Source organism: Limanda limanda, chromosome 13, assembly GCF_963576545.1.
Source record: "Limanda limanda chromosome 13, fLimLim1.1, whole genome shotgun sequence".
Taxonomy (NCBI): domain Eukaryota; kingdom Metazoa; phylum Chordata; class Actinopteri; order Pleuronectiformes; family Pleuronectidae; genus Limanda; species Limanda limanda.
The window spans coordinates 1303991-1324744 of NC_083648.1; the positions used below are offsets into that span (position 1 = coordinate 1303991).

General features: G+C 39.6%; 1 protein-coding gene across 1 annotated transcript; it reads left to right on the plus strand.

Moving 5' to 3' along the window:
- The first annotated feature begins 14254 nt into the window (after nucleotides 1-14254).
- On the plus strand, nucleotides 14255-19275 carry crfb16 (cytokine receptor family member B16). Its single transcript, XM_061084485.1, has 7 exons — nucleotides 14255-14312; nucleotides 15276-15402; nucleotides 16712-16902; nucleotides 17353-17477; nucleotides 17808-17955; nucleotides 18446-18597; nucleotides 18988-19275. The coding sequence occupies exons 1-7, from the start codon at nucleotides 14255-14257 to the stop codon at nucleotides 19273-19275; spliced, it is 1089 nt and encodes a 362-aa protein (XP_060940468.1).
- The last annotated feature ends 1479 nt before the right edge of the window (nucleotides 19276-20754 follow it).

Genomic DNA, 20754 nt, shown 5'->3' on the forward strand with positions numbered 1-20754 from the left:
TGACCTGACTGGAGTGTTTGAGACTGGTCTTCTAAAAGGACGAAATTGACCAGTGACCAACAACTGGTATGACTGGTAGAATGCAAACTCAGCTCAAGTCCAAAGACATGTGTCTTACATGGTGTTCTTTAAGTTTAAGGACAGAAAAAATAAAATATGTGTCCTTTAATGTGTACTTTATGAATCAGCTGCCATGGTCCCCACAAAAACAAGTGACCTGACTGGAGTGTTTGAGACTGGTCTTCTAAAAGGACCCTGACTGGTCCCCATAAAACCACCAAAACCAGCATGTGCTTGGTAAATACATTTGAAATAAGATCAAACTAAATGTACATTCAAGTTCATCACTTCTACAATGACTAAAGAGTAAAGACATTATATACAATTTATTCAGACACAAATCAGTACCTGGTTCTTGAAGAATGATGGTGTCTGAGGATCCTTCTCAGGAGTCATGGCGATCTCAGCCTCAAAAGAGTCAGTGACAGTGACAGTTGAATGTCCAGCAACCTGAAGAATGAGTTTAACATCATTATCGAGTAGTGGTCCCCACAAAAACAAGAGACCTGACTGGTGTGTTTGAGACTGGTCTTCTAAAAGGACCCTGACTGGTCCCCATTAAACCACCAAAACCAGCATGTGCTTGGTGAATACATTTGAAATAAGAAAAAGCATAATGTATATTCAAGTTCAATCACTTCTACAATGACCAAAGAGTAAAGTGTCAAAACTAAAGTAGGAATACATTAAATAGAATTAAGTCAAACACAAATCAGTACCTGGCTCTTGAAGAATGGTGGTCTCTCAGGATCCTTCTCAGGAGTCATGGCGATCTCAGCCTCAAAAGTGTCAGTGACAGCGACAGTTGAATGTCCAGCAACCTGAAGAATTAGTTTAACATCAATATTGAGTAGTTGGTGAGCAGGAGCAATATTTCAATTAAATTACAATAGCAATAGGCAGAATCAAAATACCTGTATCTGACTCAAAATCATTCTAACTTTACAAAGATTCAATTGGCTCTGAATTCTGTGATAAATATATTATATGGTGCTTTTTAAGTTTAAGGACAGAAAAGATCAAATATGTGTAATTTAATGCGTACTTTATGAATCACCTGCCGTGGTCCCCACAAAAACAAGAGACCTGACTGGTGTGTTTGAGACTGGTCTTCTAAAAGGACCCTGACTGGTCCCCATTAAACCACCAAAACCAGCATGTGCTTGATAAATACATTTGGAAAGTTGAAATTGACCTGTGACCAACAACTGGTATGACTAGTAGAATGCAAACTCAGCTCAAGTCCAAAGACATGTGTCTTACATGGTGTTTTTTAAGTTTAAGGACAGAAAAGATCAAATATGTGTCATTTAATGTGTACTTTATGAATCACCTGCCGTGGTCCCCACAAAAACAAGTGACCTGACTGGAGTGTTTGAGACTGGTCTTCTAAAAGGACGAAATTGACCTGTGACCAACAACTGGTATGATTGGTAGAATGCAAACTCAGCTCAAGTCCATAGACATGTGTCTTATATGGTGTTCTTTAAGTTTAAGGACAGAAAAAATCAAATATGTGTCATTTAATGTGTACTTTATGAATCAGCTGGCGTGGTCCCCACAAAAACAAGTGACCTGACTGGAGTGTTTGAGACAGGTCTTCTGAAAGGACGAAATTGACCTGTGACCAACAACTGGTATGACTGGTAGAATGCAAACTCAGCTCAAGTCTAAAGACATGTGTCTTACATGGTGTTCTTTAAGTTTAAGGACAGAAAAAATAATATATGTGTCATTTATTGTGTACTTTATGAATCAGCTGGCGTGGTCCCCACAAAAACAAGTGACCTGACTGGAGTGTTTGAGACTGGTCTTCTGAAAGGACGAAATTGACCTGTGACCAACAACTGGTATGACTGGTAGAATGCAAACTCAGCTCAAGTCCAAAGACATGTGTCTTACATGGTGTTCTTTAAGTTTAAGGACAGAAAAAATCAAATATGTGTCATTTAATGTGTACTTTATGAATCAGCTGCCGTGGTCCCCACAAAAACAAGTGACCTGACTGGAGTGTTTGAGACTGGTCTTCTGAAAGGACGAAATTGACCTGTGACCAACAACTGGTATGACTGGTAGAATGCAAACTCAGCTCAAGTCCAAAGACATGTGTCTTACATGGTGTTCTTTAAGTTTAAGGACAGAAAAAATCAAATATGTGTCATTTAATGTGTACTTTATGAATCAGCTGCCGTGGTCCCCACAAAAACAAGTGACCTGACTGGAGTGTTTGAGACTGGTCATCTAAAAGGACGAAATTGACCAGTGACCAACAACTGGTATGACTGGTAGAATGCAAACTCAGCTCAAGTCCAAAGACATGTGTCTTACATGGTGTTCTTTAAGTTTAAGGACAGAAAAAATAAAATATGTGTCATTTAATGTGTACTTTATGAATCAGCTGGCGTGGTCCCCACAAAAACAAGTGACCTGACTGGAGTGTTTGAGACTGGTCTTCTGAAAGGACGAAATTGACCTGTGACCAACAACTGGTATGACTGGTAGAATGCAAACTCAGCTCAAGTCCAAAGACATGTGTCTTACATGGTGTTCTTTAAGTTTAAGGACAGAAAAAATAAAATATGTGTCATTTAATGTGTACTTTATGAATCAGCTGCCGTGGTCCCCACAAAAACAAGTGACCTGACTGGAGTGTTTGAGACTGGTCTTCTAAAAGGACACTGACTGGTCCCCATAAAACCACCAAAACCAGCATGTGCTTGGTAAATACATTTGAAATAAGATCAAACTAAATGTACATTCAAGTTCAATCACTTCTACAATGACTAAAGAGTAAAGACATTATATACAATTTATTCAGACACAAATCAGTACCTGGTTCTTGAAGAATGATGGTGTCTGAGGATCCTTCTCAGGAGTCATGGCGATCTCTGCCTCAAAAGAGTCAGTGACAGCGACAGTTGAATGTCCAGCAACCTGAAGAATGAGTTTAACATCATTATCGTGTAGTGGTCCCCACAAAAACAAGAGACCTGACTGGTGTGTTTGAGACTGGTCTTCTAAAAGGACCCTGACTGGTCCCCATTAAACCACCAAAACCAGCATGTGCTTGGTGAATACATTTGAAATAAGAAAAAACGTAATGTATATTCAAGTTCAATCACTTCTACAATGACCAAAGAGTAAAGTGTCAAAACTAAAGTAGGAATACATTAAATAGAATTAAGTCAAATACAAATCAGTACCTGGCTCTTGAAGAATGGTGGTCTCTGAGGATCCTTCTCAGGAGTCATGGCGATCTCAGCCTCAAAAGTGTCAGTGACAGCGACAGTTGAATGTCCAGCAACCTGAAGAATGAGTTTAACATCATTATTGAGTAGTTGGTGAGCAGGAGCAATATTTCAATTAAATTACAATAGCAATAGGCAGAATCAAAATACCTGTATCTGACTCAAAATCATTCTAACTTTACAAAGATTCAATTGGCTCTGAATTCTGTGATAAATATATTATATGGTGCTTTTTAAGTTTAAGGACAGAAAAGATCAAATATGTGTAATTTAATGCGTACTTTATGAATCACCTGCCGTGGTCCCCACAAAAACAAGAGACCTGACTGGTGTGTTTGAGACTGGTCTTCTAAAAGGACCCTGACTGGTCCCCATTAAACCACCAAAACCAGCATGTGCTTGATAAATACATTTGGAAAGTTGAAATTGACCTGTGACCAACAACTGGTATGACTAGTAGAATGCAAACTCAGCTCAAGTCCAAAAACATGTGTCTTACATGGTGTTTTTTAAGTTTAAGGACAGAAAAGATCAAATATGTGTCATTTAATGTGTACTTTATGAATCAGCTGGCGTGGTCCCCACAAAAACAAGTGACCTGACTGGAGTGTTTGAGACTGGTCTTCTGAAAGGACGAAATTGACCTGTGACCAACAACTGGTATGACTGGTAGAATGCAAACTCAGCTCAAGTCCAAAGACATGTGTCTTACATGGTGTTCTTTAAGTTTACGGACAGAAAAAATAAAATATGTATAATTTAATGTGTACTTTATGAATCAGCTGGCGTGGTCCCCACAAAAAAAAGTGACCTGACTGGAGTGTTTGAGACTGGTCTTCTGAAAGGACGAAATTGACTGTGACCAACAACTGGTATGACTGGTAGAATGCAAACTCAGCTCAAGTCCAAAAACATGTGTCTTACATGGTGTTCTTTAAGTTTAAGGACAGAAAAAAATCAAATATGTGTAATTTAATGTGTACTTTATGAATCAGCTGCCGTGGTCCCCACAAAAACAAGTGACCTGACTGGAGTGTTTGAGACTGGTCTTCTAAAAGGACACTGACTGGTCCCCATAAATCCACCAAAACCAGCATGTGCTTGGTAAATACATTTGGAAAGTTGAAATTGACCTGTGACCAACAACTGGTATGACTAGTAGAATGCAAACTCAGCTCAAGTCCAAAGACATGTGTCTTACATGATGTTTTTTAAGTTTAAGGACAGAAAAGATCAAATATGTGTAATTTAATGTGTACTTTATGAATCAGCTGCCGTGGTCCCCACAAAAACAAGAGACCTGACTGGTGTGTTTGAGACTGGTCTTCTAAAAGGACCCTGACTGGTCCCGATTAAACCACCAAAACCAGCATGTGCTTGGTGAATACATTTGAAATAAGAAAAAACGTAATGTCTATTCAAGTTCAATCACTTCTACAATTACCAAAGAGTAAAGTGTCAAAACTAAAGTAGGAATACATTAAATAGAATTAAGTCAAACACAAATCAGTACCTGGCTCTTGAAGAATGGTGGTCTCTGAGGATCCTTCTCAGGAGTCATGGCGATCTCAGCCTCAAAAGTGTCAGGGACAGCGACAGTTGAATGTCCAGCAACCTGAAGAATGAGTTTAACATCATTATTGAGTAGCTGGTGAGCAGGAGCAATATTTCAATTAAATTACAATAGCAATAGGCAGAATCAAAATACCTGTATCTGACTCAAAATCATTCTAACTTTACAAAGATTCAATTGGCTCTGAATTCTGTGATAAATATATTATATGGTGCTTTTTAAGTTTAAGGACAGAAAAGATCAAATATGTGTAATTTAATGCGTACTTTATGAATCACCTGCCGTGGTCCCCACAAAAACAAGAGACCTGACTGGTGTGTTTGAGACTGGTCTTCTAAAAGGACCCTGACTGGTCCCCATTAAACCACCAAAACCAGCATGTACTTGATAAATACATTTGGAAAGTTGAAATTGACCTGTGACCAACAACTGGTATGACTAGTAGAATGCAAACTCAGCTCAAGTCCAAAGACATGTGTCTTACATGATGTTTTTTAAGTTTAAGGACAGAAAAGATCAAATATGTGTAATTTAATGTGTACTTTATGAATCAGCTGCCGTGGTCCCCACAAAAACAAGAGACCTGACTGGTGTGTTTGAGACTGGTCTTCTAAAAGGACCCTGACTGGTCCCCATTAAACCACCAAAACCAGCATGTGCTTGGTGAATACATTTGAAATAAGAAAAAACGTAATGTCTATTCAAGTTCAATCACTTCTACAATGACCAAAGAGTAAAGTGTCAAAACTAAAGTAGGAATACATTAAATAGATTTAAGTCAAACACAAATCAGTACCTGGCTCTTGAAGAATGGTGGTCTCTGAGGATCCTTCTCAGGAGTCATGGCGATCTCAGCCTCAAAAGTGTCAGGGACAGCGACAGTTGAATGTCCAGCAACCTGAAGAATGAGTTTAACATCATTATTGAGTAGCTGGTGAGCAGGAGCAATATTTCAATTAAATTACAATAGCAATAGGCAGAATCAAAATACCTGTATCTGACTCAAAATCATTCTAACTTTACAAAGATTCAATTGGCTCTGAATTCTGTGATAAATATATTATATGGTGCTTTTTAAGTTTAAGGACAGAAAAGATCAAATATGTGTAATTTAATGCGTACTTTATGAATCACCTGCCGTGGTCCCCACAAAAACAAGAGACCTGACTGGTGTGTTTGAGACTGGTCTTCTAAAAGGACCCTGACTGGTCCCCATTAAACCACCAAAACCAGCATGTGCTTGATAAATACATTTGGAAAGTTGAAATTGACCTGTGACCAACAACTGGTATGACTGGTAGAATGCAAACTCAGCTCAAGTCCAAAGACATGTGTCCTACATGGTGTTTTTTAAGTTTAAGGACAGAAAAGATCAAATATGTGTCATTTAATGTGTACTTTATGAATCACCTGGCGTGGTCCCCACAAAAACAAGTGACCTGACTGGAGTGTTTGAGACTGGTCTTCTGAAAGGACGAAATTGACCAGTGACCAACAACTGGTATGACTGGTAGAATGCAAACTCAGCTCAAGTCCAAAGACATGTGTCTTACATGGTGTTCTTTAAGTTTAAGGACAGAAAAAATATGTATAATTTAATGTGTACTTAATGAATCAGCTGCCGTGGTCCCCACAAAAACAAGTGACCTGACTGGAGTGTTTGAGACTGGTCTTCTAAAAGGACGAAATTGACCTGTGACCAACAACTGGTATGACTAGTAGAATGCAAATTCATCTCAAATCCAAAGACATGTGTCTTACATGGTGTTCTTTAAGTTTAAGGACAGAAAAAATCAAATATGTGTAATTTAATGTGTACTTTATGAATCAGCTGCCGTGGTCCCCACAAAAACAAGAGACCTGACTGGTGTGTTTGAGACTGGTCTTCTAAAAGGACCCTGACTGGTCCCCATTAAACCACCAAAACCAGCATGTGCTTGATAAATACATTTGGAAAGTTGAAATTGACCTGTGACCAACAACTGGTATGACTAGTAGAATGCAAACTCAGCTCAAGTCCAAAGACATGTGTCTTACATGGTGTTTTTTAAGTTTAAGGACAGAAAAGATCAAATATGTGTCATTTAATGTGTACTTTATGAATCAGCTGGCGTGGTGTTTGAGACTGGTCTTCTAAAAGGACACTGACTGGTCCCCATAAAACCACCAAAACCAGCATGTGCTTGGTAAATACATTTGAAATAAGATCAAACTAAATGTACATTCAAGTTCAATCACTTCTACAATGACTAAAGAGTAAAGACATTATATACAATTTATTCAGACACAAATCAGTACCTGGTTCTTGAAGAATGATGGTGTCTGAGGATCCTTCTCAGGAGTCATGGCGATCTCAGCCTCAAAAGAGTCAGTGACAGCGACAGTTGAATGTCCAGCAACCTGAAGAATGAGTTTAACATCATTATCGAGTAGTGGTCCCCACAAAAACAAGAGACCTGACTGGTGTGTTTGAGACTGGTCTTCTAAAGGGACCCTGACTGGTCCCCATTAAACCACCAAAACCAGCATGTGCTTGGTGAATACATTTGAAATAAGAAAAACCGTAATGTATATTCAAGTTCAATCACTTCTACAATGACCAAAGAGTAAAGTGTCCAAACTAAAGTAGGAATACATTAAATAGAATTAAGTCAAACACAAATCAGTACCTGGCTCTTGAAGAATGGTGGTCTCTGAGGATCCTTCTCAGGAGTCATGGCGATCTCAGCCTCAAAAGTGTCAGTGACAGCAACAGTTGAATGTCCAGCAACCTGAAGAATGAGTTTAACATCATTATTGAGTAGCTGGTGAGCAGGAGCAATATTTCAATTCAGCTACAATAGCAATAGGCAGAAACAAAAGACAACAACATCTCAGAGTGAAGGCAATACAGAAATATTTCATGCATCTGACTCAAAATCAATCTACCGTTCATTGGTACCTAGACGTCAAGTTCAATGATTTCAACAATTACTCAAACAGGAAAGAGTGAAAGACTAAATTATGAACAAATGAAAGACAATAAATTAAATTGTATAGCCCAATCATAACAGATTGCAAAGTTAAAAAAGGCAAAACTTAAAATAATAGACAGGTAAAACCCAGATTTGGTTAAATGCTGAGAAAATAAATATTTTCAGCATCTCTCTGATGTTTAAGCCAATACACATAATATTTCAGCAAACAAACATCCCTTTCACACTGACATTCAGCAACTCAATTGTGACAAACCTCTTTCCTCCAAGGCCAATCAGTCCCTCCATAGTCGTATGTAATTTCTTCTCCAACAGAAATGTCTTTCAATGCAAAGAGAAAGAGGTGTGGCTTGCCCTCTGATAAGACCTTCTTCATTTTGCAGTTCGGTTGTTTGTGGTCATCATTGACTATTCTTCCCAGAGTACCATCTTCTCTAGATGCGTCGATACTTAAAAAAGAAAATAAATCATTGTTAAGCTTCATAAAATTTTATTGAATATGTCAACAATTTTAAATTGGTCCTTAGAAAGTAAACTTCAGATAAAATGAGATCTTTTTTTAGTTACACAGCTAGTAATAGTGAATAATACCTTAAGTTGACAGATTTTTTGAAAAATAAACTGAGTTCTAGCCTTTATTCAAGTGAGTCTGTGCAACACAGGTTACATTACTGATGGTTATTGTTGCTAAGTCAACAATAAAAATTTAAAGGGATAGTTCACCGAAAAATGTAAGTTCACTTATTATCCACTCCCCACTATGCCTATGGGAAGGTGGGTGAAGTGTTTGAGTCGAGTATCAGGGGTAAACAGTGTAGCAGCCAAATCCAATCCAACTGAATTAAATTTAACCTCTTCTTCAGATGTAGAAAAACAACAGAAAAAATAATAAACTATAAATAATAACCTATAAACTGCTTGTGCGGGAGCACAAGTAAATTCATATTTAACTTGAATTGGCATCATTTACACTCTGTTTGTAGCGTAACAGTCCTCTAATATCCTCCTTGGTGGCACGTGTCTGTGAACTATCCCTTTAATATCACACATTTTGATATAACACAAAAACTAAACACTTCAGAAATGTAAAAGTCTGTCATCCTTACCACCATGTTTTCTCTTTCCAGTAGAGGTCAAACATGAACACAGCACATCTTCTATGATATATCTTCCTCCTCCTTTCCGATTCTTCAGAATTTATTAACTCCCCTCTGTACTCCACAACAAATTCTCCTTTTTGGAATGGGGCCTTGGCAAACACACCTCGACCTAGTGCACAATTACATATAACATTATGCTGTTGAAAAGATTTACTATCAGATTATTTAATATACCTAGAAGCTATATAAGTGGAAGCTATTCATTTCATAACACAAGAGGATAAGAGAATATCAACAATAAAAGTTGACCACAGTAATGCATGCACAAATTGGCTTAAAGTTATATATACAATACGCTAGCTTTGAAAATCCTGCTGGCCCATTATACTGGGCAAAGGACTCATAAACTGTCTCAAGGTCATGGCAAATAATCAATTTTTTTTTCTTTACTAAACCTGAGTACTAGTCAGAGGTAAGCTCAGAGAGAACTACAAAATATCAAAACCAAAGTATAATAAAACACACAAACCTTACCTTTAAAAGAGTTGATGAACTTCACCTCTAACTTTGCAGTCTTGTCATGGGACTGGGCTGCATACTCAATTGCATCCCTTTCAGGAGGTTTCCTTGGTCTAATTGTTGCCATTGATAATCCTATAATCAAATATAGTGCAGTTTTAATCCAAACAGATAATAATCTTGAGCTTTAAAGCCATTTTACACATATACAAAAAATTATATGTTAAGACAATCAAATCTGGACCACTGCAGGGTAACAGGATGCTGCTGCTGACTAAAAAAAAATACCCATTCCCAATCACTATAACCTTACTTGGAAAAAACAGCAGCATGACAGAGATGTGACTTGATGTGCCCTACCCCATCACCACATGTCTTTAAGTAAAATGGCTGCCTCGCAGGCCCGAATTCAACATGAACTTCCAATCCTCAATCCTCAGCAAAATGCTGCTTTTGGATAGATAGCATGTTACACTTAAAACCGAGCTTTCTTGTGTCAAATTCATCACACTGTTTCTGTGTCATTCATTCAAGTAACTGATAGCTAATGATAAAACAAACCATAGCCTACTACCCACCATGTTTAACCAGCCAGGTGCCGGGCAGATTAATGTTAGCACGTGGCTAACGGCCTAGCTAGCTAGGCCGTTAGCCACGTGCTAACATTAATCTGTAGCTGTAGTAGTAGCTGTCCCTCCTGGCTCTCCCTAACGAGTAAAAATCAGCAAGGCACAAAACCTGTTGCTTTATAACTTTGTAACGTCCAAAGCATTGTGATAATTCACATTTAACTTAATGTTAACTTAAGTTAAGCTACCAGGCTAATGTTAATGTGTGCTTTTACCAGTTTAAAAAAACGTTTCTTTGACCACATGCTACATCTAAATCAAATTGGCTTAGCTCACTTATAATAAATCACGATGTAATGTCAGCATAACTTACCTTCTTATAAGCACCTGCTTCATCCACCTGCGCACGCAGAAGTGAACTTTTCTCTCCGGTCACCTCCTCTGTGTCGAGTCAAGGAGCGCTTGTTCTGTTTAGAGAGCACGTCCTGTAAGGGTGGTGATACTACCACGGACTTCCGTCTCCGCCCACCAGGCATGTCGCTATAGATTGTCGTGGAATTTTACCAATAATCAAGCACAAGTCAGCAAACTGTTCTTTCTGGAGTTTTAATTCTACATCAACAGATGGGCATCAACGTACAAGACCATGGCAAGGATTTCATACACTGAGCAATGACATACAGAAGACACAGCAGTTTTAAACCTTCACAAGCTCCTCCTGTGAGAGGAACACATGTTTATCAATTAACCTCTTTGATCTTTACAAATAGGTGATCAGTATCCTGTCTTCTCCTCGGTCTCAGGCTCCTTGAGTGAACATCTGTTTACAAGCATCTCTTATCAACATTTTACAACCCCCTCACATCCCCTTTCCTGTGACCTCTTTGTTAGGTGACCCTGTAAGTGAGGAAGTCATATAACATCAGTTACTTTGAGAAACACCCTGATAACTAAGAGAATCCATTTGCTCATCTTTCTATACATCAAAGTAGTTCCTTCCATCAATCAATGCCCAAATGTTAAAATTCCCACCACAACATCTATCTAAGTCAGGGGTTCCCAAAGTGGGGGGGGGGGGGTCGCGAGACACAGAGGCGGGGTCGCGATATGCATTCCCCAAAAAAAATACAATTATTTATTTTTTTTGTTTAATATATGGGTGGATGACATGACACATGATTTTTCTGTAATTAAGTGTGAATGTCTATTTAGATGCATTTAACCACTTAAACAACACATGGATGTGATGCATATTATGGTACTTTGTTTTAAACTTATGATTTTGTATGAAATATCTGTTATGTTTTGATTATATTTTAAGGTAAATACGCAAAATGTCCTGCGGTGTGACCGTAACAAAGGTGAAGCATTAAACATACATATTAACAAAATAAACCAGAAATATCTGGAGCAGGTAATAACTGCCTTGGCATTATATTGTATAAAATGACTTTATTAATATTAGGTTTTAATATGCACAAAACTAGTATATTAGTTTTTACAGCAAAATAACTTTCGTAACACAGATGCTGTCCTGCTGTGTGACATGGAAAATCAGATTTTTGAAAAGGCAGTTACATGGACAACTATAGGGGCCCTTAGTTTGTTCAACTACCAGGAAGCCCCCCAGATGTTGGCATGTACTGTGTATGTTGAAAGGTGACTGTTAACCTCTGATTTTTTCATAAATTTCACTCTTTCAATCAGAAAATGAATGTGTGATTTTTCGAATGTCCTGCGGTGTGACGGCTGTAGTTAAAAATTTGTTTAAAAAAAAGTGTAAACAAAAATTTAAATTTTTATATAATTAACCATATTTAGGTTAAACTGTGTTATTATTCAGTTAGCATAATAGCTAAGGTCAGTCTTGTATAGCAATCACTTAAAATGGCCACAAGGATGAAAATGTCCTGCGGTGTGACGGCCAGTCACACCACAATGAAATTATACAAAAAATCCATGGAACACTAGCAGTTTAAAAAAATTCAGCATTTGAAAATTATAATTTCATACAACTGTAATCCTCATTAATCTTTGTTTAAAAAAACACTGTTACACCCTTATTTGTCAACTACCCATATACATATGAGTTGATATTAGAGTAAAACCATGCAATTGTAGCCGAGCGTTTAGTTGTTGTATTGAATAAGGCCTCAGCCTAAAGAAGACACAGGAGACATAGCCGTTTAGTACGGAACCCTTCCGGTAAAATCCCTCTTCAAAATAAGAGTCACTAAATAAAATAGCTTACACATTTCCCATCAGTTTTTTTCTTTTTTCTCCCATTTTTTTACTCCACAAAAAAATACATTTCCTTTTTTTATCTTACGACACAGGTTAGCGAAGGTTAGAAGGAGAGGCTACCTGAGCAGACATGCACAAGCAGGCCAGACGCACGCACGCACACACGCACACACGCACGCACACACGCACAGTGCATGTGCGTGGCTGTGCGCAACATTATAAACCACCTCCAGTGTCGTTGGGGGTCCCCAGTCTCTGGCACCGTTATTTTGATCTGATCTAAGTGACCATTCAATCATACAAACATGGCTATTTATTGACAAATTGAGAATATTATCAGTTTTTTAAATTATTAGTAAAGCTGAATGTCATGTATTTGTCTGGGAAGTTAGGATGATGAGTTAATCATATGCGTTTATCATCTCCATCGTACACATACACTATATTGCAAAAGGTGGATATTTTGAGGAATATAAAATATAAAATATATTCTGGTTTGTTGAGCTTTTTTTTCTTTACCACATAATTGTGTTCCTTCATAGTTTGGATGTCTTCTATATTAATCAGCAATCTAGAAAAAATGTAAATAAAGAAAAAACATTGAAAGAGCAGATGTGTCCAAACTTTTGACTGGTACTGTATATGTTTAACAAAAGTTAGCTACATGTGAGTGACTAAGCTAGCTAACTTAATTCGTTTGTTGATTTGACTGCTGAGAAATTAAATCCTGTTGCTAAGAAAATCAAATAAATTGACAAGTTACTGTTAATGTGGTTTAACATAAAGATATAAACATTGTCCCCTCAGCAGCTAAAGGAGAGTAGACTAGCTGACTTAAGTGAAAACATTTGCATATCACAATTACCTTGTTAAGTTAACCACAGGAGCGGAATGGATTATGATGCATGTTGGCAGGAGGTAACCAGCAGGTGGTAATATATACTCTTTCCACTTCAGTGCTGGCAGGGTCAGACTCTGGGTGAAAATCGTCTTATCATCATATTATTATACTTCCTTCAATCGTGAATAAAATCACTGATCTACAATATTTTTGATTTCATTGCGTTGACTGTGTGCTAAATGAGCCGTGGGACTTGATGGAACATGATTTCTTTCAGATGAGTTGTTGGCGGTCTCAAGCAACAAAATTAAACTCAAGTCTGACTTAAAAAAGAAAAATACTGTATTATACCGTGAAATTGAGCAATAGCTTGCTGTGAATATTGTTTTCCGCAAAGGCATCAACAATTTAAAGTATTCAACTGTATTTACAGAGAAAGATAGTTTACTGAAGCAAATTTCCTTTTGTTACAGTTTATGTAAAATTAAGGTGTGCATTCTTACAAAAAATTACATTAAAAAAAAAAGTTTTTGTGTGAATATTATGGATATAGTTACTGCATTTAAATTAAACCTATATTTAGCCATTAAATTAAACCTATATTTAGCCATTATTCCTGATCCTTATTAGCTTGTCTTTGCAGTGAATTTGTTCTATCACCTTGAAATTAATGTTAGTTTAACTTTATGTTAGTAGATAATCAAACTTGACTGGTTACTGGTTTGTGAATATGGGCTATACAAGTAAAATTGGATTGATTGATAGATTGACATACACACCCCAACACACACACACAGCAGCCGACACACACACAGCATCATCACCAGGTGTGTGAACCTGTCCCTTGGCCCTCAGGCTGCTGACTTCAGGTCCGACCGGCTCTGCAGCTCCATCCAGGATCCTGAGGCTCTGCAGCTCGTCGCAGGAACAACCTGAAGCTGCTTCTCGTGTGTGGAGCGACAGATCAGAGCCTGAAACTCTGAGGGACTTCTGGACAGGACTCTGGATTAAATGCTGTTTTCTGGGCAGTTCACATGCATGTGACTGGTGTGTTTTGGACATGGTGGACCTGACCGGGGACCAGACCTTCGTCCTCCTCTTCCTCTGGAGCCGAACACCACGGTCATGAGACTGAGGACGACTGTGAGTCTGCTGCTGATGATGATCCTGGTCCTGCTGGACGGTGAGTTCACTGTGGAGACACTTCCACTTCCCTCTGTCTTTACAGCTTCACGAGCAGGTGAGGAGACCCGCTATGAAAACAAACTCCTCAAACTGATTCCAACACAAAACAATATTACCAATAAATGTACAGAATATCATCTGTTGTGTGGTCGATGTGTTTTAGTTTGTGCTGATGAATCAGGATCCAAAGTGAAAATCATGGTTTGTGTGAACAAACCTCAGAATTCAGCAGAAACAGAAAAGATGTCAAAGATGGTTTCTGTCATTTCAGGTCGGAGGTGCAGAGAGAAAGTCTGAATGTATTAAATCCAGTGTAGCTGGGCTGGGATTTTTTGTTTTAACTTGAATTGCCAGAAACATTTGAACACGTTTTAGAGCGTTTCATATCCGCTTCATCCACAGGACGATCACCACTGCTACAGATTTGTGTTCTACAGTCGCTTCAACACAGGACTTGTAAACGCTGCTGGTCACGTGTTAGTTTGAAACTCTGAGGCTGTTTTATTCTGATCAAGCAGAAACTGAGATGTTTGGAAACTATGAGGTAGACGTCGACAGCTTCCTGTCACATGACCTCCTTCCAGAAGAAAAGCAACCACCAGCCTCAGCTCAATGTTACTGAGCGGCTTCGCTAACAGCTGCTGTTCAGTTCCATTCTGTGTTTTACAAAGAGGTTATTAAAACTATCTGCAACAACACAACTGCTGCTAACGACCGAACATTTCCAGATTACACCGGCACACACGTGCCCAGTGTGTGTGAGCGGTCACGTGATTTGTGTTGACGAGGATTAAATGCACTTGTTCATTGAATCGTTGGATGTAGCCTTGCTGTTGTGTTTAGCATCTTTTAGCTCAGCACGATAGTTCGGCTGGTTTAACACTCGGTGAGGAAAAGGTCCCGGATCGATGATTCATGATTCAGAGATATGATTTAAAATAGAAACTCGTTGTGACAGCAGGGGTTCGGACGCTGTCGGCTCCCGACACAGTCTCCATGGAATCCACAGACATGATACACATCCTGAGGTGGCGCCCCCTGCAGGCTTCATGCAACACTTCAATTCTCTACTCTGTCCAGTTCCAGGGGTAAGTTGCACAAAAACTCTACTTTATTTTGTTTGACCTCATTATTTCGACTACAGCACAAAATGTGTCTTAATCCGTCACTGAGTTCCAATTTAACACAAAATAGTCACTTCAGTGAGCGGCAGGTAAGTAAAGGAGATTAAAGATCTTACCTTCTGCGATGGATCATTAATCTGCAGCAGGATGATGTGTACAGTTCAACCTGGAGAACAAGAAAATATACAAAACCCTCAAAGATCAGTTTGGTTAGATGTGACTGAGCCTGAACCCGGGACCGTAGTCATAACAATATCCCTTTATTTCTAATTTGGAAAATGTAGTTTGCCGAACTCACTATTCACCGTGGTTATGGCTGTGGACGACTGGATGCACCATGTGACCTCCGCTGGATTAGTGTCAACAAAGGAAACTTAACAGCGTGAAGATTCTCAGGCAGCTTCTGTTTTCAGTGATTCATTTTCGTTTGATGTGATGTGATTAGAAAGTGTGACTCACACTGAATCTTAAAATCGTCTCTGTGTTGATATTTGACTGAGTTATGATCCAGAATCTTGACACACACTAAAAACAAACCTGCTCAAATCTTTTATCACATACACAGCGAAATAAAAACCAGCCCAAAGAAAAGATCATTCTGGAAATGTATCAATAATCCAAAGGAAAGTTTTCCTATGTATGTTTGTGACTGTAGCTGCAGCAGTGAAGTGGTTTGACAGGATGAAATATGTGAAACATGCAGAGGAAGTGAACCTGTGGGTGTTTCTACGTTTAATTATAACTTTAATTAAACAGCCGCTCTAATAATGGATTTCAGCGGGTGTGTCTGTTCGGATGCTTCACTCGTCACCCAGGAGTTTCTCCTTTAATCAGGTTTCAGGTACATTCCTGCGGCTGTTTGGACGTCAATCGAACCCTCGGCTGTAAAGTGAGCATCACTGCTGCTCAGTGTGGAGGAGGCTCCAGCTGACTGGCACAGCCAATCAGATTCCTGGATTAAAGGGGGGAAACCAGGGGCACGTGAGCGGAGCTGCAAAGCTGGAGGCCACTTGAAGTTGTGTTTGACGACCTAGTCAAAATCTGAGGAAATTCTCCAGTTACAGACAAATGTGAAAAAACATGTTTGTGAGTTCACAGCAACCTTGACCATTGACCTCCAAATTGTAATCAGTTCATCTCTGAGTCAAACTGAACCTTCTTACCAGGTTATGAAGAAATTCCCTCAAGGCTTTCTTAAGATATCGTGTCTGAAACATGATGCCTCTGGCCACTAGGTGTCGCTGCTGCTGAGTCTGTGTCTGGTTCCCTTCAGGGAGTTTGAGCTGACGGTGCTGGACGGCAGCTGGGTGGATGCTCCTGAGTGCCGTCTGATTCAGCACACACACTGCGACCTGACCCTTGACCTGGGCTCCGACTCCGACTACAACGTCCACGTCAGAGCCCAGTGCGGCTCGCAGCCCTCAGCCTGGGCGGAGCTCCGCCCACCCTTCAACCGCAGAGACAGTAAGGACCTGGTCACACTCACACGGTCATAACTGAGGTTTGTCCTCACGGGGACGAGAACTCCGACCTGAGACCGCGCCCTAATGGTGCGTTCACACAAACACGATAAGGCGGGTCCTAGAAACAATGTGAGCCAGCAGGTCACCACTCTGCTCAGCCTCTGGTTGCCACGGAAACAGCAGTCGTCCTCACCCAGAGTGTGCGCCTCCTGCTGGTCTGGAGGAGCTCAGGCCTCCTCCATGTTAGCAGATGGGACATAGCCCTTTCTGCAATTTGACGTAGTTCATATCACAAAGGAACAGTCTTGAAATGTGCAAGATGGCAGCGCTCGTATCAGAGATGTTTTGGCTTCGTTTCTGGAGGAAGTGGAGACGTCGTATTTATTTACTGTGGTCAGAAACTGAAGAAGCAGGAAGAAGTGAGGGTGTGACTCTTGACTCTTGTGTGCAGCCGTCCTGACGGTCCCAGAGATGAAGGTGTCGCCAGCGGTCCAGGGTCTTCACGTTGTTTTTGAGAATCTTCCTCTCAATGCCGTTGTCATGGTGACGGTGTGGAAAACAGGCGAGGAGCTGCAGGTCAGTGTTTACTTCATGTCTTCCATTTCTCTTCCCTTGTTCCAGTTCATTCTGGTTCGTCCCTTCCTTCCTCTCCTGTTGGCCCCTGAATCCTGTCCAGCTTTGTTCTCCTCTTTTTCACTTCCTTTTGATTTGTTCCTTCCTTCTTCCATTTACATTTTTACTTTGAAATCTCACTTTTCTTTTACATTGGAAACATTTTGTTGTACAAAATAGTGAAAGAACAGAAAGTAGAGGAGCATCCCTCCAACAGCTGGAGATATTTAACGGTATTTGTTCAATTTCTTGGCTTGTTTTTTACGATCCATCCATCTCTCTCTCTCTGTTCAGGCTCAAGTCTACTCCGTGTCAGCTGAGGAGGCCGAGCTGGAGGTCGACGCCCTGCAGGAGGGAGGGAGGTACTGCGTCCGAGCGCAGAGCTTCATGGGAACACAGGTCCAGAGCAGCAGCACTGACACCCAGTGTGTGTCCATCCCAGGTGCACACACACACACACACACACACACACACACACACACACACACATACACACAAAATCTGTAATTTACATGTTCTTATTTTCTAACAATATCCTGACTTTCACTAATATTCCATAGTCCATTTTTTTAAATAAAGCCCTCAAATTTCTCTACTTTGCTTCAGAATTAGACTTTTTTTTAATGTTAAATTTAGATACAATCTGTATATGGACTGTCCTCAGGTTACTAATAAAAACCTCACCTTCAGTGTTTTTACTTTTCCAAAAAAGTGTCACATTTTTGAGTAAATGTCCTCCAGAAAGTGTTTCTAATGAATCACTTTCAAACTTTAAGAACAACCATCATGTTCCTGAAGTGTTTGTGGCGTCGAGATCCCGGCGATAAAAGGAAAAATAGAAAATCATTTTTGTCCAAAGATAATTCAAATGAACTGTAAGATTCATGGACGACTTACAATCCCTAACTAACCAGTTGTCTGTTTCCCGACAGGTCCAGACGCCGCGTGGAGGAGTCCGACCACCGTGACCGTGAGCGTCATCATCATGGCCGGCCTCCTGTTCGCTGTGTTCTGCTCCATCGTTCACTGGCGTCCAGACGTCTGCCAGACGTATTTCCATAAAGAGCCGCTGCCCGACTCACTGGTCAGTTCAAAGTCTCTGAAATACATGAACCATCGAAACCGAAACTTACTGATTTCAACTCAGGTAGAAAGATGGCTATTTTTTAAAATAAATATATAAATATTATGTGGATGATTTTACTTTTATTAGATCTTGATAGTGAAGGGAACGAGGGAAGGTCGGTAGATGCAGCACATGATCGTAACCACGCATCCAAACAGGATATTTACACCCATGTAGTACCCCCTCTAACCACTAGGCTGCTGGGTCACACATGATTCTTTAAACCAAACCGAAACATTTCAGATTGTTCTTTCCATTTCATAGATTTGTTATTCATATTAATCAGTTTTGTAAATACCATTTGATGCTATTAAAGCAGATGATGCATTAAATTAATTTTCCTCACAGCAAGATGTTTGGGACGTTCGGCTCCGGATGAGCCGCCAGCAGCTGGAGGTTTGGGAGCGGACCTGCGTGGTGCAGAGCATCGACCCCGAGCACCAGGCCTCAAAGACTGCCACTGGGTTCCTGTCCCTTCTGGAGGAACACAGTGCTGACCTCCTGCTCTCTGTGGATGTTGTGGAGTCTTTCCAACCTCAAAGACCTCAGGACTGGGTCGTCCTGGACCTGCAGGAGACCCCCCCTGTGGTCGGTCAGTGTCCTGTTACCAGGCAACACATGCAGACTGTGGATTAACGGCCAGCGACTGATGTCACCGGTCAGGTCGTCAGCTGCTTGTTGTGTTACTTTTGTCCACTGTTGTTTCATAACATTTGATTTGTCTTGTTTGTTCACTGTGATTTTGTTTGACAGTTATTTGTGAAACACTTTGTAAAGGTTCTTAAACTAAGTTATTCTTCTTGTTATTGCTGTGATTATTAAATGTTTCTCATGTGTAAATTAAAACATCCACAGTGAGCAGGAGCCTTCAAATTTGTGTCACTTTCAAATTCTGTGCTTCGTGTATTTTTTAAAAATATTGCATAAACCTAATGATTGTACATGTTGTTTTGCAATAGTAGTAGACTTGACGTTGGCTAATTATTAATAATCATGAAATATGATTATTAAAATAACTAAAATTATCTATTAAAAATAGGAAAAAATTATAAAGCTATCAATTAAGAATAGTAAAAATAATTAATTAGAAAGTATACGGTTATCAATTAAGAATAGTTACATAATTAATGAAAACAATAAAATTATCATTTAAGAATTATACAATCTGTAATTATTACTTATCGTAGCGGGGCACCACCCTGGTTACTGGGACCAACAAATCAATCTGTAAAGATCAGTCTCAGTTTATAAAAGTTAAATTAATCATCTCAATAGTTACTAATAATGATTATATAATAAACAATGAAGGGTTTTCAGTTCAAGCAAAGGCTATCATAATCCAGCTGTATTCACATACATATGCACAAATAATCACAAGATACAGATACTTTAATTACAAAAGGATTTATTAAAAAGGGGAAATAAAGTTAATGTTATTCAATGATTCTTCATTTTAACAAACTCCAAAATTTAAAAGATAACAACAGCAGCAGCACTTATCACAAATTAGAACACACATGTAAAACCTATGGTCTATCTATGTGTGTGTGTGTGTGTGTGTGTGTGTGTGTGTGTGTGTGTGTATGTGTGTGTGTGTGTGTGTGTGTGTGTATATGTGTGTGTGTGTGTGTGTGTGTGTGTATGTGTGTGTGTGTGTGTGTGTGTGTGTGTGTGTGTGTGTGTGTGTGTGTGTGTGTGTGTGTGTGTGTGTGTGTGTGTGTGAGAGAGAGAAAGGGGGAGTGGCAATGACGTATGACGCAGTCACATGGTGACGTAGTCTGGTCGAATCCAAGATGGCGGTACTTTCACATTATTCAAAATGGAGCCTATGTTAATAACAACTTGAGGCCGAAGCCAAAATGGCGGTGGGCCACGTGACTTACACAAAGGAATCGTCAGACAAGGAGATTCTTATCTCTGCATGCTTTTGGCGCCAAATGGCGGCGAGATGCGTTCAGGCTCTCTATGTCTAGATTTATCTATCTAATGTGACATGTATGAATACAGATCGGAACGTGTGTGTAAGAAGGTTTAGGAGAAGAGAGAGAGAGAGAGAGAGAGAGAGAGATAGAGAGAGAGAGAGAGAGAGAGAGAGAGAGAGAGAGAGAGAGAGAG